Source organism: Equus caballus, chromosome 7 (genome assembly GCF_041296265.1).
Source record: "Equus caballus isolate H_3958 breed thoroughbred chromosome 7, TB-T2T, whole genome shotgun sequence".
Classification (NCBI taxonomy): domain Eukaryota; kingdom Metazoa; phylum Chordata; class Mammalia; order Perissodactyla; family Equidae; genus Equus; species Equus caballus.
Genome location: NC_091690.1, coordinates 6324796 through 6351969, shown reverse-complemented (window position 1 = coordinate 6351969; position 27174 = coordinate 6324796). Strand labels below are relative to the sequence as shown.

Here is a 27174-nt window from a genome sequence, read left to right as displayed (position 1 = left end):
TTTTTCTGACATCAAAACTAATGAGAAAAGTGGGGTGAAGAAAAGAAAAAGAATGAAAGAGAAAATGAAAGCCACCCCTAATACCACCTTCCAGACCTAATCTTGCCTGATATTTTTGATAAATATTTTGCTTGTTGTTTCTTTTTTACACACACACTCACACCAAATTGGAATAATACTGTACCTATTCTGTTTTGGGAGGGGGGAGTTTGGTGTTTTTGTGTGTGTGTGAGGAAGATTGGCCTTGAGCTAACATCTGTTGCCCATCTTCTTTTTGCTTGAGGAAGATTGTCACTGAGCTAACATCTGTGCCAATTTTTCTCTATTTTGTATGTGGGACGCCATGACAGCATGACTTGATGATCTGTGTGTAGGTCTGTGCCTGGGATCCGAACCTGCGAACCCCAAGCCGCCAAAGTGGAGCATGCAAACTTAGCCGCTGTGCCACGGGGTCAGCTCCCCTATTCTGTTTTTTAAACCAACTTTTTTATTTTATAATTATTTTAGGTTTAAAGAAAAGTTGTGATGATGGTACAAAGAGTTCCCATATATCTCACACCCAGTTTCCCCTATTATTAATATCCTATGGTATGGTGCATTTGTCACAACTGATGTACCAATATTGATACAATATTGTTAACAAAAATCCATACTTTATTCAGATTAGTTATTTCCTAGCATTATTCTTCTGTTCTTGGGTCAGATCCAGGATATGATTTTACACTTAGTTATTGTGTCTCCTTGGCTATGACAGTTTCTCAGACTTTTCTTGTTTTTGTTGACCTTGACAGTTTTGAGGAGTATGGGTCAGACATTTTATAGAACGTCCTTCAATCGGGATTTAGCTGCTATTTTTCTCATTATTAGACTGACGTCTAAACATGCACATATGCTCAACCCAGAATTAAGAGTTGTTACCATTTTGTGATATTTGATTCATTTTGTAAAAACCAAACAGAATTGAAATTTGATTCTCATTATTCAGCATCCCTATCTACACCCCTATCCTTTATCTACATTCCTACCTCACCATACTCCCTGCCTCATGGATACAACCACTGCCTTAAATTTAGTGTCTAATCTTCTATTTCCACCGTTTCCTTTTAGATGTATGTACATGCACACCTATCTAACTAGGAAAATATGTGGTATTTCATGAGTATTTTAAAATTTTTCCATGAATGGCGTCATATACACATCATCCTGTAACTTGATTTTTTTCACTTAACATTGTTTTTGAAAAAAGATAAAAATGTGAGTGATGGATGTGATAATTAACTAGATGGTGAGAATCCTTTCACAATGTATATGTATATCAAGTCACCACGATGTACAGTTTAAATATCTGACAATTTTGTCAATTACACCTCAATAAAGCTAAAAAAAAGATTGTTGAGAACATTTATGTCCATCTACATAGACCCAGCTAGCCCATTTCTTTTAACTGCTATATAGTATTCTGTAGTATGGCTGCCATGTATTTTATCCACTCCCCTCCTTTACACACGTAAAGAGACCCTCTCAAGTACACACTTGGAAGTATACCTGCTGGTTTGTAGGGTGTGGGCCTTCTGATATGATTGTACCACTTCACACGCCAGCAACGATGTTTAAGCTTGTTTCCCCACATTCTCAACAACCATTAGTATTAGCAGACTTTTCAATTTTTTCCAAACTTATGAAAGTGAAATTAAATCTCATTGGTATTTTACTTTGAGTTTTCCTGGTTCCTGGTAAACTAGAGCATCATCTCATGTTCTCATTGGTCGTTTAGCTCCCTTTACTGTGAATTGCTTATTCACCTTTTTGCCCACTTTTCTATTGAGTGTTTTTGTCCTTTTAAAAAATTTTTTATTAACTTGATAGCATTTAAAAAAATATTAAAAAATATATATTTTGGGTAACGATCCCTTTTCTGTTGTATACGTTATCAATATATTGCTCTAGTCTGCCGTTTGTCTTTTAATATTACTATTATCTCACTTGTCATTCGGAAACTTACAGTTTGACGTAGCCAAAGAAATTTTTCCTTACATAATGTATGCTTTTTTGTATATAGCTCACGAAGTTTCTTCCCATCCTAATATCCTAAAATACTCCCTATATTTCTCCTAGTTGTTACAATTTTTGTTTTTAATGTTTAGGTCATTCATCTACGTGAAATTCCTTTTTGTTTTTTATGTAAGATAGAGATCTAATTTTCTCTTTGTAGGAAGCCCAGCTACCCAATATCCTTCACTCAGTACTTCATCCTTTCCTCTCTGATCTGTAATGCCAGCTCCATTAAATGACAAGTGGCCATATATGCAGCGACTTGTTTTTTGGAATTTCTGTCTGTTCAACTGATCTGTTATCTGTGGCTCAGCCACAACCACGGTACTTTGCTTACTACGCTTCAAAATAAACTCTGATACCTGGTGGAACAAGCATTCCCTTTCTGTTATTCTTTTTCAGAATTGTATTGGACGCTTTTGGACTTTTACTAAGCTACATGAATTTTAAGATAATTTTTTAAGTTTTATGCAAAATCGTGTTAGGATTTTTTTTTAAATTTCACTGAAGTTTTAGGTTTATTTGGGGGAAGATTACCATCTTCACCACATTGAGTCTTTTCATTCATGAGCACAGTTTATTTTTAAGAACTTTCTACATGTTTTTCTTTTTTTTCTTTTTTTGTATATAATTTTATTTTTTTTAATTTATTTTTTTCAGATGTACATCATAATATGTTTCGAATTCTGTGTAGATTACATCATGTTCACCACCCGAACACTAATTATAGTCCATCCCCTCACATGTGAGCCTAATCACCCCTTTTGCCCTCCCTGCTCCCCCCTTCCGCTATGGTAACCACCAATCTAATCTCCAATGCTATGTGTTTGTCATCTACATGCCTTTCAATACAGTTTTAAAATTTTCTCAGCAAAAAACTATGAAGTTTTTGTTTTGTTTACTCTTAGGTATCAAATTATTGTTAAATTAGATTTTTTTCAAGTTCTTTGGGTATTACTATTTTCTGAGAACGCTATTTGTTTTTGAAGGTAGTTTCATATGATCTATCTTGTTGAATAATTTTATTAGTTCTGTAGGATTTCTTAGATTTTCTAAATAGTTAATCATACTATGAACAAATCATGATAATTTTGTCTCTTCCTTTATTTATTTATTTATTTTTTGGTGAGGAAAATTGGCCCTGAGCTAACATCCATTGCCGATCTTCCTCTTTTAGCTTGAGAAAGATTGTCCCCTAGCTAACATCTGGCCGTCAAAGTGGAGCATGTGAACCTAACCACTGTGCAACCAGGCCGGCCTCTGTCTCTTCCTTTTTGATCCATTTATCTCCATTGCTTTATTGGCTAGAAGTTCTTAACACAGTGTTGATAATAGCTAAATTATTATTATATATTATATGTACTACTATATGTTTCATTATATAAGATATATATTAAATGTATAACATAACATTACTATTATAACACAGTATTGATAATGTGGTAGTGGATGTCTCTGTCTTGTTCTTGACTTTAATGGAAAACCTAAGCACCTATTTTATGATTTATGACAATATTTATTTTTTTGATGTGGGTTTTCTTAGATGCCTATTTTCAATCCAAGGATGTTCAAGTTTCCTTCTATTTATTTTTTGTTAAGAGTTGTCTTTTAAATCTCTAACGAGTACTAAGTTTCCTTGCATGCTTGGTCTGCACCTATTGCAGTAATCACATGGAATGTCTCTTTTAATCTAATGCGGTAAGTTATGTCGATAGATTTTCTTAGAACTTCTCTGCATTTCTGGGATAAGCCACGCTTGGTCTTATTTTTATTTTTATTTTTTATTAAGCGTATTCTTCTATTCTGCTAAACTGGATTTGTTGACATTTTACTGGGATTTTCTACATCTATGTTTATAAGTGAGGTTGGCATGTAATTTTCTTTTTTATACTGTCTTTGGTTTTGGAATCAAATTATATTGTCTCGTAAAATAACTCAAATGGCTCTGTCTCTTTGTCTACTTTCTGGAACAGTTTGTATAAGAAAGGAATTATCTGTTCCTTGACTATAGTAAAACTCAGCTGTAAATCTTTCTGGCTCTGTTTCCTTTTTAGGGAGGACATTTTTGACGATGATGCAATCTCTTATTTTGTTATCGCCATATTAGCAGTAGGCAACACTAACATAGTGCCAGGCCCCTGTTCTAATCTAAGCATTTCAACAACTAATGCTCATTTAATCAACACAACAGTCTTACGACCTAGCTGCAATTATTAGTCCCATTCCACCTATGAGAAAACTGAGGCAAAAAGGGTTAGGTAGCTTGCTCAAGCTCACACGATAATGGCAGAGCCAAAGTCAAACCCAAGCAGTCTGCCTGTAGAATTTGTACTCTTAACCACTATAGTAAATTTTTCTATTTCTTTAGGGGTAAATTGCATTAATTTACATATCCCTAGAAAATTATATCTTTCTTTCAAATTTTCAAAATTATGGCCTAATGGGGCCGGCCCCGTGGCCGAGTGGTTAAGTTTACGCACTCCGCTTTGGTGGCCCAGGGTTTCGCCAGTTCAGATCCTGGGCACGGACATGGCACCACTCATCAGGCCATGCTGAGGTGGCGTCCTACATAGCACAACCAGAAGGACCCACAACTACAGCATATAACTGTGTATGGGGGGGCATCAGGGAGAAGAAGGAAAAAAAAAGACTGGCAACAGATGTTAGCTCAGGTGCCAATCTTAAAAAAAAAATTATTAGCATAAGGGTGTTATAATCTTCACGTGATATTTTGAAACCTCTACTGTACATTTTTTTATCCCTAATATTGTTTTATTTCTGTCTTCTCTCCTTTTCTTCATGAGTCTTGCTAAAACTTTGCTCTGCTAGTTTTTCCCCCAAAGAACCAGATTTTAATTACAAGATATCTAGATTTGCTTTAAACTATCACAGTAAGGAGTGTAAGAGTGAAGGTATATATAAAACAAGATCAGCCATGGCCTGGTAATTGTTGAAGCTTGGTAAATGAGGGTTCATTATACCATTCTCTATTTTTATCCATGTTTGGAAATTTCAACAATAAACAGTGAACAAAAGTAAATAAAAGAATCTGATTTTGTTTTGGTTTTTTCATAATCTATTGACTTTTAAAGCTCATGCTATCTTCCACTAATATATGCTTTTATCCTTATTTCCTAATTCTTTCTTTGGGTTTTCTCCATTCCTAGTTTCTTTCAGTTAAATACTTACTTAAATAATTTTCAGTCTTGTTTTCTAGTATGCACATTTAAGCTGCAAATTTCCCTGTAAATATCAGTTTAACTTTATCCTATGCAGCTTTTATTATGTAGTGCTCTTTTCTAATTAAAAAAATTTTCCAGTGTGATTTCCTTTAAGTTCTGAACTGTTTAGAACCGCGTCCACAAGTGCATCCATATGATACCAATTATTTGGAATTTGTGCAGACTTGCTTTTTGCCTATTATTAAATCATATTTGCTATTTTTTCAATTAATCTATATAATTTCTAATGAGTTTTGTGTGTGTGAGGAAGATTCACCCTGTGCTAACACCCATTGCTAATCTTCCTCTTTTTTTGTATGTGGGAGTAGGTCCATGCCCAGGATCCGAACCCGGGAACCGGGGCCACTGAAGCTGAGTGCATGGAACTTTAACCACTCAGCAATGGGGCCAGCCCCTGATTTTGCCTTTTTGATTAGTTTTTGAGAGACCTATGTTAAAGTCTCCTCATTTAGTTGTGGATTAAAGAAACTGGTAAATTTCTCTTTGTATTTATTTTTTGGGAGGAAGATTGTTGCTGAGCTAACATCTGTGCCAATCTTCCTCTATTTCATGTGGGATGCCATCACAGCATGCTTGATGAGCAGGACTAGGTCTGCACCCAGGATCCAAACCTGTGAAACCCAGGCTGCCAAAGTGGAGCTTGCAAACTTAACCAGTACGCCACTGGGCTGATGCCTTTGTATTTATTTTTGTATTTCAAAATTATGCTAATCAATGTCTACTCATTCATGATTGTTATATCTTCTTGGCCCTTTTATCTTGCTACTTTTATAAATGTGTAGTTTCCCTACTTAAATTCTGTTTTGTTTGATGTCAATATTGCTATTCCAGCTTTATTTTGGCTATTAACTCAAAGTATGTCTTTTCCTATTTTTCTAGTTTCAAACTTTCCATGCTGTTTCATTTTAGATGTGCCTCTTATATACAATATTTAGCTAGATTATTTAGATCCATTCTCACAGTCTCCAGTAATAAGTGAAACTATTTTTTTCCTTATAATATATTAATTATATTCTTGAGTGTATATTTACCTTCTTATTTAGTGTTCTATTTACTGGGTTTTTTCCTTACTCTTCCTCTTTGCTTTTCTTGTCCTCTATTGGATTTATCCTCTTTTTTCTTCCCTTCCACTGATTCAACATAATGGATGGTATTTTCATTCTTTTAGAAGAAACACACATGCGTTTTAACTTTATCTTCTAATCGAATGTGAACTTAATATCTCTAACCTCCTTCTTAACCAGAGAAGGGCTCAAGCCACTGTAGCTTCCTTCTGAATGCTCTTACCTCACTTGTGTTACTGGTGCCCATGTTGAATTCCAACCTCTTCTTAACAGGAAACAAAAACATTTTTTTTTAATAGCCAATACTAATTTAGATTTACAACATATTTTACTGATTCCTTTGCTCATCCTTGCTTTGTTCAATGGGTTTCTTTTCTGTTGCTGAAGTACATTCTTCAGCAGTTCTTTCAGCAAGTGTCTGTGGGCAGTAAACTGTCTTATTTGAATGTTTAAATTTGTCCCTATTCTTCAAAGGACATTTAGTTGCACATATACGAGTTCCAGCTTTACCATTCTTGCCTCTCAGGACTTTAAAGGTATCACTGCATTTTGTCTCAGCTATTCTTCCAATGTTGAGCCTGCACGCAATGTAAGTGCTTCTCTGCAGGGAGTCTGCAAGTCTGCTCTTCTTCCCTGAATCTTTCAGGATTTTCCATTTACAGTTGATGTTCTATGATTTCATTACAATGTAGTAGGCATGAAACTTCCTTATCTTACTTACGATTTTTTTTTCACTCCAAGAACGTATGTTTCAATTTTGGAACACTCTTAGGAATTCTCTCTTTCAAAATTGCCTCCACCTTCTACCTAGTTCTCTGTATTTCCTGTTTCTGGAACTTCTACCAAATGTGTAGTGGGGTGTCTCATTTTACATTCCATGTCTATCTCTTTGTACTGCATTCTAAGTGATTTCCTAAAGTCTGCTTTCCAATTTATTAATTCTCTGTTTGTCTGTTTTTAGTCCACCGCTTAACAAATTTATTGAGATTTTTATTTCAATGATGCTATTTTTCATTTTTAGGATTTCTACTGTTTTTTAATTCACCAATTCTTTTACATAATTATTTTGAAAAAATAGTTTGGATCCTCACTTCACACTAAAATATAATCTAGATGGATTTATGGAGTTAAATGGAAGGAAATTAAAACCAAAAAAGAAGTAATATTTCTCCAATCTCTCGATGGGGATATATTTTCTAGGCTTTAAATCCCAGCTCTGCTTTCATAACCTTAAAGGAAAAGAATGATAATTTGAATATATAAACTTTAAATATCTGTAACTAAAAAAGCAACATAAGCAAAATTTAAAAGCACATAGTAAATTGAGGACATAGGTACAAAAGTATGACAAAGTATTACTATCTTTAAAATGTAAAGGTCACATAGAAGTTAAGAAAAACACAAACGAAAACACAAATGGCTAATAAAGATTTTCAAAATGTTTCCTTTACTAATAATCCAATAAATACTACTACTAATGAACTATCTGACATCTATACTATTAACAAAATATTTTTATTTTAATGAGAATATACAAGGTGTGCTAGGGTACCACTATGAGAGCATAAGATATGACAGTTTTGAAAAACGTTTAACAATATATATACCAAGCACCTTACAAGCATTCTAACTTTTCAACAGAATAATTTCACCTTTAGGAATCTAACCCAAGGAACCAATCCCAAATACTGGGGGTGGGGGGGGGGAGGGAATCTTTAGGCCATGTTCTTATAGCAAAGAAAAATTGGAAGCACCCTAGAGGTGCAATAAGGAGGGGAGCAAGTAAATTGTTACATCTGTACGATAAAATATTATTCAGTCATTAAAATGAAAGCTTACAAAAGTTTTTAATAAAATAAGAAAATACTCGTGCTATATCTTATGTGTAAAATGAAGCACATAAAACAATACATATGTTGTAGCCAAAGGACTAGATTAAAAGTACCTATTAAAGTGTTGACAGAATATACTTTAGGGAATAGCTATATTGGTAGTTTATTTCTGCCTCATTATACTTTTTTTGTACCTTCCAAATATTCCATAAAGTACATCTATTATTTTTATAATTTTAAAATTAAGGATTAAAAAAACTTTCTCTATAAATTGGAAGGAATCTGACTCAGTCATAAATTCTTCAGTCATACTCACCTCTACCCCTTTGAAATGAGTCCTTTCCTCATCTTTCTATAATGGGCTATTGGATTATTCTTGGCCAGTGGGCAGTGGGGCAAATTGAAAGTGAAAAGCACGAGTTAATCTGAGCAACAAAACTCAGACATTTGACAACACTTCTCAAAAGTTGTTTACGTTTCATGTCTGGGATCTTGAAGTGTGTTAGAAAAATTTGTGAGTGAATTGTACCATGGAAGAGTGCTAACTCAAAGCCCAGTATTTAAAAAGTATGACGTCTCAAGGTAAATCATTTTCTTTTAAGTTTCATGCTGTGGTTGATGAAGATTCCTGACTGAAAATCAGCTTATTTTTTCTTAAAAATTAAACGGTAACTTAAGGGTTAAGGAAATTGTGTTAGTTTGGGTCCCTCATGAAGCAGACACCAAGACAGAATTAGACATTCAAGAGATTTATTGAGAAAAATGCCTGTGAAGGATAAAGGTTGAGCTGAAGCAGGAAGAGCCTCAAGACCAAAATGCCTATCTGACATCCAAGAAAGGAGAGAGGGAAGGAAGGAAGGAAGAGCCCCAGATTACCAGGAAGCTGTGAGAAAACCTTGGTTGAGTCAAGGAAGAGTGCTTTATTAAAGACTGCCCAATGGTGGCCTTCCATGCTGGGCAGAAATGGCCCAAATCTAGCATCTCTGCTGTGCTCAGTCAGTGGCTAAGAGTGGCTTGCAGAGAGCGGTCTCAACATCCACACCGTGGTGGATCCTGAACTTGCAGCATCTAGAGGCTGTCAGCCAGCTAATGGAGATTTGATTGGTGTGCCTTATGGCTGCCACAGAAATGCATCTAAAATATACTTTGAGAGTCTCCTTCCCACCACCAAAATACAAACAAAACCAAAACCCTTCTGCATAAAACAGCAAGTGGTAGACTGCTTATATCTAGAGAAAATAAAAAGCTTTCCCTTAAGCAAGACTGTAGAAGAAATGAGAAGCTACAGTGCCTGGTACATTACATGCCCTCAGGAGTATTTGTTGACTAAATTATGTCATTTGATTCTCTTCCTCTCATGACGTGTAACAATAAGGCACTCTTTATTAAAGCCAGATACTTTAGATTTGATATTACAAATCTTTACAACAGCCCTACCATGTGGACATTGTTAGGTGTCTTTACAGGTACACCTAACAACATACACTGAGGCTCAGAGAGGTTAAGTAACTTGCCCAAGGTCACATAGCTAGTAAATGGTGGTTCTGAGATTCAAACCCAGTGCTGCCCTAGACCAGCAGTCCTCAAACCTTGGCTAACCATCTAAATCACCGGGAGAACTTTTAAAATATTCAGATAGTCAGGCTTCCTCTCAGGCCAATTAAATCACTATTTCTGGCAGTGGGCCCCGGTATCTGTATTTTTTTAAAAAGCTTTTAAATGTGGGAAGTTCTAATGTTTCCAAGGTTGAGCACCACCGGTCTACTGCCAGCCCTTCTCATACTACAGATGGGGTAAGTGAGTCTCAGAGAGGGGAGGTTATCACATCCTACAGCTGAAAGTGTGGGAACCAGAGCTCAGATGAAGACTTTCCTTATCCCATGTTGCCCTCTGGGAGCTTCCTTGAGGCTGACTATTCTTCCACTATCTGTTGCACCACAGGCAAAAGAGAATGGCTCTGCTTATCCAATAGTCCTCGTGTGCCCCCTAGTGGGTTAAAACAGTAAGGAGCCATTGCCTTGGACATACTTGATAGGTCAAACGGACCTATGTATTGCCTAATCCAAACGCCGCATGGAGATCCATACAAGCCTGCTGTTAGATGGTGGCATCCTTGTACTTGGAAGGAAGAAAACAACATCATCAACACAGAGACACAACCACTCTGGAATGGCACCGTGCCTAGCCTCCAAACACTTGCTAAATAAGGCCAACTTTAAATCCTATAAGGCACTCCCTCATCTATAAACTCAGGGAGAAACTTTAAAAATCTTACAGTACCTTTTCATAAGGCAGCAGAAGCTTGTGGCTCATCTCACTAGTTTTGGAGTCAAACACAACCAAGGACAAATTCTAGCTCCATAATTTATTAATTTTATAAACTTTGGTGAGCCACAGTTTTATCATCTGTTAAATGGTCATTATATTGCCTAATTCTTACAGTTCTCGTGGAGATTAAACGTGTATGCAAAGTTCTTGGCACTGTGTCTGGAACGTGTTAACCCCCTTGACCCTCACACCCCACAAATGGTTTCCATTACTATTACTGGAATAGACCCATGTTGAACGCATGTTTACGAGGCCTGGAAACAACTCTCAAGTAGGAAAAGCATGTGCTCAGTACCATCATATACGATCTCTGCTCTGGCGTCTGCTTCTCCTCACCCCTCAGAGAAAAGCTTCGGCTCTCCACGCATTCCATCCACGGCAGCCTTCCACAAAATCATTCCCCTGTGACAAGAATTTGGAACTCTGATCTTTCCTTCATCAAAATATTTTTTGCACGTAGCCATATTCTCATTCTGGGGCATTCTCATGTGAAAAGGATGAGAAGACGGGGAGAAACCAGCAAAGGAAACCGAGAATGAGAGACCAATGCAGGAGGAGAAAAACCAGAAGAGTGTGTAATCCTAGAGGCTATGCAGAGTGTCACAAGATGCAGGAAACCATCAATTGGGCCAAATGCTGTGATAGGTTAGGTAAGACGAGGACCGAGAACTGAGAATCAAATCTAGCAAAGTGGAAGCTATTGGTGAGCTGGACAAAAGCAATTCTGATGAGTGATTGTGGTGAAATTCTGATGGAGGAAGGAATTGGTACATCAAGCATAGACTACCCTTTTGAGAAGTTTTTCCATAAACAGAAGCAAAGAAATGGGGTGGTAGCTGGAGGGGGAAATAGTTTCTTTTTGTAAGATGGGAGCAAGAATAGCATATTCATAATGCCAATGGGAATGGTGCAGTGTGAGGGGAAAACTGATAATGCAGAAGAGAGAGGGAAGAACTGTGAGCGTGGCACGCTTCATAGGTCAAGGGGGATGGAATTTAGTACACGGGGGGAGAGCCTTCCACAGGAGCACACACAGGTCCACTCATGATACTGTAGAGGAGGAAGAAATGTTCCTCTACCCTTCTGGGTTCTTCTGGCTGATCTAAATTAAACTGACATGAGACAAAATAACAGGAGAAAATCAAACAAATTTAATAACACGTATACATGGGAGAATCCCAGAAAAACTGAGTAACTCGCCAAAATGGCCAAAGCTACGACCTTAAATACTATCTTCAGATAAAGACAAAGGAGGGTATTGGGAGTAATGGTTTGGAAATTCAAAGGGGAGGAAGGTAAATCATATGGAGATGGAAAGCAAATGTTTGGTAAATAAATGTCTGCTGTGTCTTGCAATGACTATGAGACATGGAGGGGACTTTGATCAAATGGGCCTTGCTGGTTCCTCCCTGTCCATCACACCTAGTTCATGCTATACTATAGTTATCTATGGCGGTAGCTCCTTCCTGAAACAGGCCTTCTATCTTAAATTCTTTTAGCCAGTTAGGGGGAAGGTCAAAGTTTCTTCCTGAGTCTTTTGTTCTTAAAAATAATCAAGCCAAAGAGACACATTTTGGGGTAGCAAATTCTGCTCCCTGACAATAACAAGGGGAGGGGAGGGCTATGCACACAGATGCCCTTAGGTGGGTAGAAGGAACGGCAGGTTCTCTTCTGATGGAATCTGCTTTTTCAGTGCAGTAGGAAGCGAGGTCATCAATGAGAGTAGTTGCTATTAGGTGAAATAAAGTAACATCAAGAAAGCAAGTGATATGTTCGGTTTCAGAAATATAACTCAAGGAGTGACGGGGATGCGGTCTAGCAATGAGCCTTTGCTGAAAACAAATAATGATATTCACAAGTAACTTCAACTGAAATTCAAATAACAATAAACACACATGCAATGCTCTGAATTTTATTTTCTAAACAACTATTTAAACCACTCTACAAAATGCTCTCTAACATTATTTAAGAAAACCACAAAATTTAGGGTGAGAATTAGACCCCATTTACCTACCATCAAAACATCATGCAAACACTTATTTTCTTAGTGGATATTTAGCTTTGTGGAATTACTTACAGATGATGGTACATTTTAATTCTACATACCACAATGAGAATTCACCCCAAGCATATAACTCTTTAAAATGAAACAACATACATTTCTTTTGAACCATTTCAGATTAAGTTGTTTGGGATTTTTTTTTCCAGAAGTTAAGACTAAGCTCCATCTCCCTTCCCCCGCCACGTCTGGAGCTCATGGCAGATTTGTACAAAGTATACCAACTACTCCTCAGATTCCTCATCTAGCCAATGGGTCACGTCATCACAGGTAGAAGAGAGAATTGGCTAGTTCCAAACTCGGCTCTTTATGAATGCTTTGTGCCACCAGAAAGGTCAGCTTGTGTGCATACTGACACGGTGCTGGGATACTGATTAAGCCCTGAGGAGGCAAAAGGATGGACAGCAATTAAGAGGACAACTTGTTCTTCAAAGCCATTTTTCTCCCCTGAGTTTTTTCACCTACTAGTTGCATACACAATAGAATGTATTTGTGAGTAAACAATAAACTCAACCAACAAAGGGCAGCCTTGCTCATTGGGAACTTAAAACTCCCTGGGCCAGATTCGGGGGAGGGCCAGTCTGGCTTGTTGGTGCTGGGAGCTGGGACCCATCCTACTCAGGGCTAACCTAAGTTTCCTATCACTTGATGTTCCAAGGGGCTCAGAGCAAATCTTGGCCTTGGACTTTGAGAGCAGCTCTTAGCCTCATGCACAGGAACACAGAACAGAGCCATGCGTGTTACTTTCCCTCCAGACACAAATCTGAGTTGGCTTCCTCATCTGTACCATGGAAACAATACCCTGACCTCCTCTCACACTTGCATAAGATAATGTATATAATATATACTAATATATAAATACTAATCTATTATAACAGTTATTGCAATTTCATTTCTATGACAGACTGGGCTTCTCCCACCATGGACTTAAGGAGTCATTCATTCATTCATTCATTCATTCCTCCTTTGTGAAAAGTCAGGCACTGTGCTAGGAGTAGGGATACAAAGGAGAACTGGGTGACAACTCCTGGGTGGGAACCTTGAGTGTCAGGACTCACATAAGTAAACAGCTCACTCACCGGCCAGTTGTAGTACAGATGGCACAGTTTGAAGGTAAGCCTCTGCATGTGGTCGGGCTTCAAAGCGTTGTCATCGTAGATGACATTATAGTAGGTGGGATTAACAGTTCCCCGACAGGCGACCTGGCTGATCAAGTAAAAGTCATACCTGAAGGGAAAAACAGAATAAATGTGGGAAAGAAAGCGAACAGAATAAGGCCAAACCTGAACCATACACAGTGAATTTCTGATTAAAAACTGATTTTCTAAGAGCACTTGCCATTCAAAACGTGTTGCTTCCGAATCCACCACGGTGCCAAGTGGTGGGTTCTGCAAGGTCCGGTTCACTTCCATAAAGAATCGTAGCATGCACTTCTTCCTGACCACGACCACCGACAGTTTGGAGCTTGGAACCAGAAAGGCAAACAAATAAGATGGAGAGGAGTAAAACCAAGCCAAGCAGCTATTTATCCTTTTGGTAATTTTTAAATGGAATAAATCAATCAATTCAGTCATTAGAAAAACATTGCAAAAATGAAGAAAATAAAAATTAACCCCCAATCTCTCTTCCCTGAGAGACACAATTTTTTAAATTAGGGATTATCCTCATTTGTTGCAAAAGTGTGGTGTATCCAGCCATTTGGTTCATTTACACCATTTAAAGCGGACAGGGAGAAATGTTTCACAGGGCAATGAACTTCAATTAGCACTTCTAAAGAAAGATTTTCCAGAATTATCCGTGGAGACAAGACTTTTTTCCCATTAGCGATAGTCCCCCGTTTTCACCTTCACTCTCCTCTCAGTTTCTGAACAGCAAAGGAGAACCACAAGTTCTTCTCACTCCTCAAATCACTGCTCCTGCAATCTGCAAAACCCACAGCTGGGAGGATGGAGGGAGGGACCAAATACACATTTGGGCCAAATGCCGAGGGACCAGATGCTAAAGTCAGTAATCAGTAAAGCTAAGGCCAAATGCAAACACTGGTCATCAAAGAAGGAATGTCTGGGAAGCAAGGGTCACTGTGTTTTAATATTTTAAGCACTGAAATTATTTTTTTTAAATGTCGATGTCTTCAATATTGAAAGTTTTGAAAGTTGATGTCATAGTGCAAGAAAACTAATGCCTCAGCACTGTCAACTGCTAAGTTTTCTCCTGCTGCCCCTAAACTGCATACTTGCGATTCTGAACAGACACAGTCACCTGCGGTCAGTGGGGAGGGAGCTATTTCGGCTCCGGCAGTTTGGAGCAGCTGAAGGTGATCCCGCCCCCAGGCAATATGTTCTCCCTCTCTCTAACAGTCACTGATGAGGTCAAGACTCTGCTCCCTGGCGGCTGGTGGCTATGACACTTTGGTTGACGGTGGAGATGAGGGTGAAACCCTGCAGACCGAGTGCTGTGCACTGCTTGGAATAAGATGCTTTCCGAATATTTTAAGAAGCTGACTTTAAGATTATCATCCTCCTCTATTTTCCAGTTCTAATATTTTTCTTGCACTTCCACTTGACATAATCACTGAGGAAAATGTCATACTGAAATGTCGGATCTAGAAATGCAACAATGGAGCAAGGAGCTTGGTGTTGCAAATGGTCTGAGTTGCACAGGCAGCTTGGCTCTCACGGCCCGCACTCTCTCCGCACCTGCCGTAGCCCTTCACTGCACAGCAGTGCCTGCTCTTCAGAGGCTCCAGCTCTGTGTGTTGATCCGGGCCTTCAATGCGAAACCACAGCTTGTGTTTTTCCCCCAGCATGTTAATATGTATGAAGCATCCTCACCTGCCAGCAGCGCTGCAGGCTTCCTGCTGCACCTCATGTCAGCTGCTCCGGAGCATACCTGCCTTCCTCCAGGTGGCCCCCACCCACGGCCCCCAAAGCTCATACCACCCAGGCTATTTATGTAAGACGATCCCAACTACCCCCCAATCTGGGGGAAATCACCATCCAGCTGTACTCACATGATGCAGAAACAGAGAGAAACTGAACTGCATGAAAAAAAAGATATGCCAGCATATAGTAACCTTAATCGTTATGATGAGCGTGCTATACGTAATTGGGAGCGTGTGGAAAGAACACTAATTTAATACCTGGCATCTGAGTTGGCTTCCGTCACACTGCTCAGCAGCTGTGGAACTTCATATTCAATAAGTGTTTTTAGCTGACCATCCCCTGCGCCATCACGGTACACAATTATCCGCGCTGGCAAACCATGGTTGTATTTGTACCATCTGTTGAGCGCTCCTGCAGAATTTGGTGTTCGTAAGAAAAGAATGACTTGTCTAATGCCCAAGAAGAATAAAATCCCCATGTATTTCAATGTTTAAATAAGTCTGCTATTTCAGACCACTGTAAAAAAGGGTAATGCCGAATGTGAGTTGTATCTGAAATAAAATAAAAATGGATGACCTTAGGGAACGTACCTGCATCTCTGCTATTTGAGGAATCATAACAATTTCTGCAGCAAAACATATTCTTAAACTTGGCTTCTCTCTTTAGTGAAATTTTCATATTTAAGCAGTAAATTAAAATTTAAGTCATGCAATAGACATACAAATTCCCCAAACCAAATTAATACTAATTTAGTTTCTTCAAGTCTTTAAATCCTCTCAATACAGACTGGATAATTTTATGTGATTTTCTTCTCTAATGAGCATAAATATGAAAACCTAAGGAAAGAACTAGGCTGTTGCTCTGAAAGCATCTCTTTACATGACTCCCACCCAATGAGACTCCAAGTCTCACTGACAACATGAACTCTGAAAGCATTTCCACCCACTCTAACTAGAAACTGCCTAAAGAGCAGAGACCAGACAGTAACTCCTTCCCAACAGAAACTTTTCATACGCTAGAAAAAAAATGACTAGGTTTTGAACTGAGGGGAAAGTAATATGATACAATATTTTCTTTTCATGTATATATTGCACAATTGTTTTAGAAGAGTTTATTGTCCAGGAAATTTATTTTAGTTCCATAGAAGATGATCATATATGTCAGTCCATTACCAACGCATATCACCAAATTCAATTTTTTAGGAAAAAAAGCTTTACAATCCCCCAAATTTTTATAGATGGGAAGACACAGATCAGGAGAGCGAGTGAGTTGTACAATTTCTACTACTATGGAATGGCAAAGCCAGCTCTGGGCCAGGGCTGGTGGGGAGGCAGGAACCCCAGACACCTCTTTCTACTGCATCCCAGTGTGAGGAGGACATCCTTCCTCATCTGCTGTCTTCCCCAGCATCTCCTGCCATGCTGCCCTTCACCTGCCAGCATCCCTACCCCAATCCCAAAGGCTTCTCTCCTATTTCTAGGCTTAACACTGCTCTGTCATAAACCCGGTTTCTCCAGGGGGGGTTTCTTTTGGCCTTCAGGCTGCTTGCCAGAGCCACCAGAAGCTACAGCAGCTACCTCTTGCCTTTCTGTTTATCACATGCAGATAACAAATGTAAATTCTACAGAATCAGACTGCTGGCCTGAGTCATGACACAGCTTTGGGGGTCTCTAACTGGGTGACAGTAGACACAGGCAGGCTTGGGGAGTCTGTTTCCAGCCATCTAGTCTGCCATAGGCATGTGGACTCTCAGTCCGAAGGAACAGTCCTTGGAGCCCGCCCCCATTGCTATATTTTCAGTACCGGTCATGAAAACTTTTAAGCAATCTGCAACACCAGCTGTCGTTCTCTGAAGGATACAGCGGGAGAACCACCTAAAGTAAGAAAAGAAGAAAAGTAAAGTTCAACTTCAAAATTTCTACTATAAACATACATTAATATTAAGTTAAGAAATAGAAAATAACATGTGTCCATCAATGGATGAAAGGATAAAGATGATGTAGTGTGTACACACTATGGAGTATTATTCAGCCATAAAAAAGAATTAAATCTTGCCATTTGCAAAAACATGGATAGACGTTGAGGGCATTATGCTAAGTGAAATAAGTCAGACAGAGAGAGACAAATGCTGATGATCTGACTTATATGTGAAATTAAAAAAAAAAAACGCTCACGGATACAGAGAACAGATTGGTGGTTGCCAAACGTGGGGGTTGGAGGGATGTGTGAAATGGGCAAATGGAGTCAAAAAGCACAAACTTCCAGTTACAAAATAAATGTCATGGAAACGTAAGATACAGCACGGTGACTATAGTTAAGAATACTGCATTGCATATCTGAAAGTTGTTAAGAGAGTAGTTCTTAAAAGTCCTATTTACAAAAAGAAAAGTTTTTGTAACTATGGTGACAGATGTTAACTAGACTTATTGTGGTGATCATTCACAATATATACAAACATCAAATCATTATGTTGTACACTTGAAACTAATATAGTGTTATACATCAATTATACCTCAATTTTAAAAAATAGACATTATGAGTAAAAATCAATGCTTACAATTTTGTACATGCTATATGATCACAGTTACACTAAAACCCTCCTCTCCCCAAATGAAATTCATTGATAAGAGAAACTAAAGCATAGTGCTGGCATCAGACATTTCTGGCTTCAAATCCTGGCTGGCATACTCAGCTGCTCTGTGACTTTGCTATGTGAACCTAAGCCTCGGTTTCCTCATCTGTACCAAGGAAATATACAAGACAGTAAGGTACTTACTACCTCACGGTGTTGTTGTGAAAATTAAAATAGACAATATATATGAAGTATTTAGCACAGTATTCAGCAAATAATAAGGAATAATAAATAGAGGCCACTATGTTATTATTATAAAGGAATTTATTAGTTTAGCAGTAGATCTATTTTCAAAATATTCAAAGATTTCTCAAGCATAAACTTCCACCTCCATAGGTGAGCATTTTGGACTTGACATCTCAGCATGATTAACTTATTTAGGTTTCAGAAACCAGTTCTCTTGCTAAAGTCGTTAATTAAATAAAAGCACTTGGAAGACAAAGATCATGACTTGGTGGTAAGTATGGGTCAACATTATCAGAGTTCTCCAAATACAGGCAACAGTAATGACGCAATTAGGAATGCTGCTAACAAGCCAGAAGTCCTTTACCTGCCTGATTAACAAATGACACACATAACAGGGATCTCAAACACCCTGGAATGAGGTCGGAGGCATGTTGCTACTTTTTCCTGTTTCCCACAATCCCAAATACATACCTGATCACAAGTTTAACAGAGTAAATCAAATACTTAAGTCTAGGAAGAAAACATGTTGCAAACAGCTCCTACAGCCTCAAAATGGGTTGTTTAGTTACAAATATTGAAACAGTTCTAAGAACTACAATGTAAGAAGTACTATGAGTCAATGTTTAATGCATTAATCCTAATCCTGCTCATGTTTTTAATAGCTGTGTGAACAACCACTACATCAAGTGTCTGCAAGTCATAATGATAACAATGACAATGACAAGCACGTATTGGGCATTTACTATGGTTTGTGATGTTCTAAGCACTTTATCTTATGTAATTCCCAGAGATGAAATTGGCATCCCTGTCATTCCCTTTACACAGATGACTACACTGGGGCAAGGTTAAGTAACTAGACCTCAGACACAGAGAAAGGAAACGGCAGCTCAGGATACAAATCCAGACCATCTGATTCCACTGCTCGGCTACTTGACATAATGTGGGTAAAATTCCTAGAGCCTAATACAATGCAGATGTTCAGAAAATAAATGCACGAGAATTTTCACATGTCCATCATTTTGGGAATATGATTGGCATACGAGCAATAGCTTGTCCTAATGTATGTATAAAAATAGTTTTTTAATGAGGCTTTATCCCAAGATTATGAATCACATTTTTATATGTAAGTAAAATTTATGACCATGTGTTCATATTTTAAAAATGACTGAAGATTACAAGCTATTTCTTGCTGTACTGTCTTTAATTAAACCACAAATAATAATTAAAGAACATGTTAGGGTAATTTTTAATGTACCTGGTGATTCTGGGGTTCATACTGGCCACAAATCCAACTGCCACCATTCCCGTGTTGAATGCATCTTTACAGACATCAATGCCAACCACCATCAGGGACTTCAACTGTAAAATTAAAATTTCCATGATATAATGAGATGAGGTATACTTTCCCCAAGCAATGATTTAACATAAAGTTTTTTAAAAGTGGTCCCTAGTGATTAAATTATTTAAGTTAAGCTATGTGCCAGGGACATCAAGGTCCGGGTGAGGCAGATTATCAAATCAGAAACCAAGGAGACGTAAAGATGGAGGGAAGAATACAGTATACACTTTGCGTAAGAGACTCAGTGTAGTCCAAAATAGCCACCATCCTCTGTGGGGGCGGGCAAGAGCCAGCTGTGGCTCAGGAGATTCTGGGAAAGTGGTCAATCCATTTATCCCTTGCCTCTGGGCTAAAGGAATCTGAAGAGGAATTCCATCCCTATTCTTCAGATGGCTAAGGAATCCTCGCTTGGCTAGGCACTTCCAGGAGGGGGCAGCTGGGGGAAATCGCGCACATTCTAGTGATGGATACGTCAGGGAACAGGCAACATTCCTTCACTTCTCACTCCCTCACTTCATCTCACAGTGACCATAAGGATTTTCTCAGATCCCCCAACAGTTTGGAGGTTCAGATCACAGACTCTGCCAGCTCCCCAAACTCTGGGGTGGCCCCCACCCAAGGTGCAAGGCCACTCTGAGAGTTAGCACTCTGCTGAAAGCAGAGGAGGGGAGGAGCCATGGAGCACAGAGTTTCAATAGCAGCTGGGAGGTTCCAATCAAGGCTCTGCAAGTCCATGCCCACCTAGATTCTCTGTCATGAAATAATCTGTTAGCAGCTTAACCGAAGCTCCTTGAGAAGAGGGTACATGCCTCACCTTCTGGGGACCCTCTGGCTCGTGTAATGCCAGAACCCAGAGCAGAGCCTTACCAAACAGAACAAATACTTCTGGGATCACGGGAAAATACCTCCTACTCTGATTTAATTTTAAAAATTGATTGATTGATTACTAAAAGGAAAAGAGCGACAGATTCCTCACGGGGATTTCAACGGCCCACAGCTCGCCTCCCAGTTTACAGGTCATCTGCATGGCAATCTTGGTGGCAACACTCATCAGAATGCCCTGTTTATTCAAGGTCCGGGCAAGCACACACTGGCTCGCGACTGGGCAGTCTGAGCTCAAATACTTTTTAATGGACTCATAATAGCTCTTCTGATTAGAAGGCAGAATACACATTACCTAAAGCAAAAAAAAGAGAAGAAAAGAAAATCAATTTACTTACGCTTAGAAGTAGCTTTTAAAAAAATGAATGCATAGATTCTCCAAACATCTCTCGCCCTTCGGTTCCCAAGGAGCAAATATTAACATGCCTGTAGTTCTCTTAAATGGCCTTGAAACCACTGACAATTAATCAATGCCTTTGAAAGGCCTTCTCACCAGCTGTCTTCTCTGCAAAGCCCCACTGCAAACCTGCCCATCTTCCCTGGCTTTTCCTTCCTCCTCCTTTCTCTACATCATGATTCTGTGAGCCTCCTCAAATGCCCCTCTAACCTAACTCTTTCTCCAGCTCCCTCCCTCCTTCTTTTCCTGCGACTCTCCAGCTCTCATCCCCACTGCCCACTCGCCCACCTTCACCAGCAGATAAGAACTGGCTTAAACTGTGGTCTCTTTCACATTAGGTACTAGACAACCAAAATAACAGAAACAAGAGCAAATATTTTGTTTACTGGGACTTGAGAGTCTGGATATGGCAGGAAGAAAAATAAGGAGAAAGAAACTTCAGCTCCCTGGTATTTTTAATTCCACCCATTTCTGTCTCTGCCCCTACTTCTTATTGGCTGTTTCCCTCACAGAAGGACTTCTCCTGGCCTACCTCCAACTCCTTCCCGTATTGTATTCTGTACCTTCAAAAACTTACAAGCATAGAAAAGATAGGTGCTGTCATGATTAACAGAAGAAAACAAAGCGATTTTTTAATCTGTAGAACTGTTCAAAACTATAATGTCAAGGGCTAAAATTATTTAAACATAATTAGATAAAGTAGGAAAAAATATTTTTAAATTGTCAGCAAAAGCCTCTTAGGGGCCTTCCTTCCTTCTACCCTATGAATTTGGGGCCAAGTGAGGTAGGTGGTAGAACAAGGCAGTGGCCCACTAGGGACCAAGGCCAAAAAAATTGAGAGTCAAGTGAGACTGGTTACACACTAAGGGACTGAGAAGTAAGCAAACATGTGGAGAATACTAGGAGCCATGTTTCTCACTATCAGAGAAGGGAGGGACAAATATGAAAAAGCACCTCTCCCACGGTGCTGGATTGGGACTGGAGGCGTGTTTAAACTTGTTTTCAATATACCTTAACACATATAGTAATAAAATAGACGTAAATGTATGTGTGTGTATGTATAATAGATAGATACATACACAAATTTCCTAGCTTTGCCCATCGAGAAAGCTTAGGGGCAGTGACACCCCAGTAGCAAATAAGCACACCCAGTGCCCAGATCTTGGTTTCTAAATACTGTTCTCTACTAAAATCAATCAGGGCTCATTGGAGAAATGTCTGATTCCAGAGCTGAGGGAGGGAGGGGTGGAGGGAATGATAAAGCAAATATAAAATACCAACAATTGGGGAATCTGGGTTGAGAGTATATGGGAGTTCTTTGTACTGTTCTTGCAACATTTCTGAAAGTTTGATTTTTTTGAATAAAAAATAAATGCTTTTAGGGTGAGAATCCTTTTTACCATAACATCCTTATGGACCATTTTTTGGTGTCTGACTGAAAAAGAAAGGAAGCTGAACTACTTTGCACGAGAGATGACGGGGAACGTCGGGAGTTGGGATGAGTGAGCTAGGGAGCTGGCCGAGGAGGCAGGACAGGAGAGCACTACAATATATTGGGAGGTGAGGCCTGGGTGAAAAGTAAACACTTCTAAGAAATGAGAATGGTTGAGAGATTTTTATGAACAGGGATGTCAATTTTAACTTGTCTGGAATGTTGGGGTGTGACGTAATCATGCCTTGGCCCCAGACCCACTGCAAAGTCAGCTACACACCAAACACGCACACATGCACGCATGCACACACACACATACACACACGATACTCTGGGAGATGAGACAATTGCGGATGTCCCACAGAGGGACGCAATGCAGGAGGAAATGGCACCGGTGAAAGATGAGACACACAGAGGGCAAGAATTCAGAGGAAGCAGGAACTTTGGGACCATTGGTGACATGGAAAAACCTAAACGCTCCAAGAATCCCCCGAAACACTGGGGAGAACACGGGGTGCCCCAACATTTATGGGATGAGGTGGGAATCAATTTATCTTAAATCTTAAGTGAAAAATACCCCCAACAAGCTGGAAAATACGCAAACATCCACAAGGCTGATACAGGGCCAACAGCAGACATTTAAAAATTAATATTAGAAATCTGAAAGGGAGATAAAATATTGATTAAAGTACTAAGACTAATACTTTCTTAAGTGCTTGAGGAAATGCACAGCAATTTGCAAACACATCATGGGAGAATATTTTCGGATTCCTTCTTTCAATTTTTGCCTTCTAAAGAAAAAATAAAAATAATACATCAAAACACAAAGATTATCCTCTACTTACCAACTGAACATCAGGACCAACATGTTTCTGTATACTGGTAAGGAATGCTGCTGGATTTTCTTGTACTTTTATGCTACATAAAAAGATGAATTTTGAAGATACATAATTCCCTTCTTAGTAGCATATATCATCAGGACTTAAAATAATACAAATGGAGTTTTACAACAGACTAGGAATTTGAGGAAAAACTTAGAAGAAAGTGAAAACCTTTTGAAGTCCAAAATTGTTTCTCCCACTACAAGACACACCCAAAACATTTAACAATCATTTTTATGAGCTTAAAAAATCATTTGGTGGAAAATGAAATTTCTTCAATTGCATGGAATCCCTACAATTAATTAATTCTGTTGTTCAAAACGGGGTTGAAAGTGAAGTTTTGAAATCACAAGTCTCAATATCGAGCGTCTGAAACAGGGTTCAAGTGAAACTGGGATTAAGATTTCTCTAATACTGAATCTGAAGTTCCAGGGGAACTTAAAAATAAATGTTTCAAAAATCATCAGGTTAATGAGACCCAGATATTCAGCTAATCTGCATATTTTAGACTGAAAGGTTTTTTCCTTAGTGGTAGCTTGTTTGGAGCCTGGAATATTTAGCTTTGATCAATCAATCAGCCAATAAAACTTATCAATTAGCTGTTCTGTGCTTACATCATGTTAGGGACCAGAGGCTACAGAAGTAATTTCCACACAGAGGGATTTACAGATCTAGTTTCTTTATGGACAATCAGCCTCTCATACCTGTATGTGACTGGACTGTCCCAATGCCCCATAGCATTGTAAAACTTGCCCAGTAGGTGGCAGGACCACTGCCTCCTGCTTGCTGATTTTAACTGAGCTGCGGGAATGGCCTGCAACTAAATGTTTCTGACTCTTCCAATTCAATCTCTTGCACGCAGACTCAACCGCTCTCTTACTGTCCAATCCTTCTAAACTCATCAGGCAAACGCTTCGGATGGGAGAAACTATGCATATAAATCTAACAGGTAAATAGATACTTCATGGGAAAGAAAAAGGATGGAATAAAATATGGGCTTTCAAATAAAACACGCCAAGAATAGAACACGGGCAGGGGCTTGTTTGTGGAACTCGTGTAAGAGCGAGCCCGTGACGCCCGCCCAGGGTCTGCTGACTGTGGCTCCTTTCATTCATCTCTTCCTGCTTTGTTAGCTCGTGGGTGAAGAGAAATTAGAGCAGGCGAAACTCAAACCAGGTGATTTGTTAACAGATTTGATAAGAGGAGAACTCTACACTACGATGTAAAATGAGACTTTGGGAATATCTATGCTTTTCAACAATGCTTGCACTGCCAATGTAATTAATTAGTAACCACGTGTTTAAGTATAACTTCCCACCATGCCAATTAGGACATTTGCACCTCCACTGGAACAAAGAAAATGAAGTATTTATTGCTCCTTACCAAGCATATCAAGCTCAATAAAATGAAGCATGACCAACTTTATGGCTTTTCTAAAGCAAAACAATATCCAATTTATCTGTGATTATGTGTATATATATGGATCCCTTACTAAAGTGCAAGCAATTTATTTATCTTTCTCATCTCCAATAACTGGCATAGCGTCTAGCATACAGTAGATACTCAACAAATGTTCAAAAACTAAATGAATGACTTCGGTTTTAACAGAAAACTACTTAAATGACTAATCATGCTACACTAACAGAATCAGAAAAGCTTATTTCAGATCTATTTTTACCTTAAATTTCAAAGCATAAAATGTATCAAATAAGTCAGGAAATGCAACTTTTATTTTTTAATATCCTGCTTAAGTTTTATAAATAACCAATAGGAAAGAATTAAGGAAAAAAGGTTGGGAAGGCAATAGATTGATTTATTAAGGATTTATACCCAAACTAGTACTGAAAAGATTTTGAAGTAATGAGACTATTGCTTAAAAAACTGTGAAAACAGTTTTACAAGACCAACATAAAATATACTTCAACAGAATAAAAATTTAATCACCGTAAAATCTACTTGTAACTATTTTCTTAGCACTTTATATTAGGAAAATTTACTGAGATGAGGAAGCTTTTGTAGCTCTGTCAGCCATTATTTCCTATCTTCTAACCAAACCAAATTAATATATGGAAAAGGCTGGGATGATTTTCAGTATATTCTCACATTTTGGGGTAGTCCACATTAAACCCCATGGAACTTCCAACTCTTCTCAAGCAGTTCAGAAAGTTCTCAGTTGCATCTCCCGCTCTGTTACTACATATAACCAACCATTTATTCAAAGGTTGTGTGCTCAAAATCTTGCAAGTTCGCAGATCCTTGAACCAATCAGCAGCCGACAAAGGTTGACACTGAGGAAAATAATGATCATGAAAGGATTGAACACATTTATTCAGAGAGCAATTAAATAAAGACAGTGTGGAGATGGTCCATCTTTGTCATAACAGAACTATTCATACAGTCTGGTATTCACAGACTTAAAACACCGATACAAGCAGGGCACATCTGACAGAATACAGGTGCTTCCCGAGTGGAGGCATCTGAGCATCATCCCTGGGTGGCCACTCTCTGGCTGCAGACCCTTTGGCAAATCCCCTTACCTCATGGACCTCTGCTGCGTGCAAAGAAACGTGTCTGGTTCAAAGATCCCTAGGTTCCCTTACAGTTCTAAGACTCTACGACCTTTATCATGAACGGCTCAGGCAAGGGGGCTGTCCAATTTGGTCTCTTTATTTCAGGCATGTAGATATCTCAGATAGAAAATGCTGATTATTGATACTCCAGGTCGTCATACTAAAACTAACAAATCCTACGGGGCAGTTAAGAATACACATTATGCTAGGAGTAGGCTACATCTAGGAGCAAAGATGAGACCAGGACACAAGCTCCTTTCTCACTCTTGGAAGTTTCTCCAGGTGACCAGGAAAAAGAAGCTCCCTGCACTGAAGAGGGAAGACTTTAGACTGGTCACTAGCCCTCTGCTTATATCCACGGACTGGAATCAAATGCAAATGTCACTGCTGGGAAGAGCCACTGCTTGAATTAAAAAGGACCACACTGGGGCCAGCCTGATGGCATAGTGGTTAAGTTCAGGTGCTCTGCTTCAGTGGCCCAGGGTTCATGGGTTCATATCCCGGGCACAGACCTACATACCACTCATCAGGCCAAGCAGTGGCAGCATCCCACATACAAAATAGAGGAAGACTGGCACAAATGTTAGCTCAGGGCCAATCTTCCTCACCAAAAAAAGAGACCACACTGTAATCTAATCTCTAACTACTCAAAGTGTTGTCTTGTAGCAGCATGACTATCTCCTGAGAGCTTGTCAGAGATGCAGAGTCCCATTCCAGACCCACTGAATCAGAATCTGTAAGCTAACAAGTTCCCAGGTAACCCATGTGTACATTAATGTTTAAGAAGCACTGTGCAATCCCCTTGTTTTACAGACTCCAAAGCTGTAGCTGAGAGAGGTTAGGGAGCCAGTCGGTGGCAGTGACAGGTTTAGAATGCTGGTCTTCTTGACACTGCCATCAGGGTACTTTCCACCAAGCACTCTGACTGCCAACCACCTGCCATCCTCATGACGCCGTCCATCAGGTGGCCAGGCAGGGACTCAGCTCCTGGAGGTGACCTTAGCCTGAGAAAGAAGGGGAAGGGCTAGCCCTCCACAGATGGTTCAATCTGGAGTCAAGGTTCACTCCTTTCCATTCGAGCCAGTACGGGGAGAGCCACTGTCTCCTCACCTACACTCCTACCTGCTGTCATCTGATGGGCTGGCAGGAGACCCAGGACAAATGCCCGGGGCCTACTCTGAGGCCTGTGAACCTTTAGTTTGCTCAGTTCTTAGAACCCAATTTCAGAAAAGCAGCATTTGCCAAGAAGTCAATGACAGCCGCCACCGCCTCTAGGGGGCGGGTTCTCCATTTCAGTGCCTCCTCCTATGAAGACCTGTTTCCACACCAAAAACAGCTCTGACACATGTGACCTTACTTATAGAGATGAGGAAACAGATCATTTCAAATATTTTAA

The 27174-nt window shown here is 39.2% G+C and overlaps 1 protein-coding gene across 1 annotated transcript in view; it reads right to left on the bottom strand.

Annotated features, from left to right (window-relative positions):
- Positions 1-12414: 12414 nt before the first annotated feature.
- PIWIL4 (piwi like RNA-mediated gene silencing 4) overlaps positions 12415-27174 on the bottom strand; it is a 39013-nt gene continuing 24253 nt past the window's right edge. Inside the window, exons 12-20 of the mRNA XM_023644671.2 lie at positions 25312-25496; positions 23173-23245; positions 20593-20793; positions 19533-19636; positions 17263-17333; positions 15717-15870; positions 13916-14041; positions 13657-13804; positions 12415-12958 (exon numbers count right to left, since the gene is read on the bottom strand). Coding sequence (XP_023500439.1) covers positions 12842-12958; positions 13657-13804; positions 13916-14041; positions 15717-15870; positions 17263-17333; positions 19533-19636; positions 20593-20793; positions 23173-23245; positions 25312-25496 — 1179 coding nt within the window. The 3' untranslated portion in view covers positions 12415-12841. The remainder of the gene's footprint in view (positions 12959-13656; positions 13805-13915; positions 14042-15716; positions 15871-17262; positions 17334-19532; positions 19637-20592; positions 20794-23172; positions 23246-25311; positions 25497-27174) is intronic.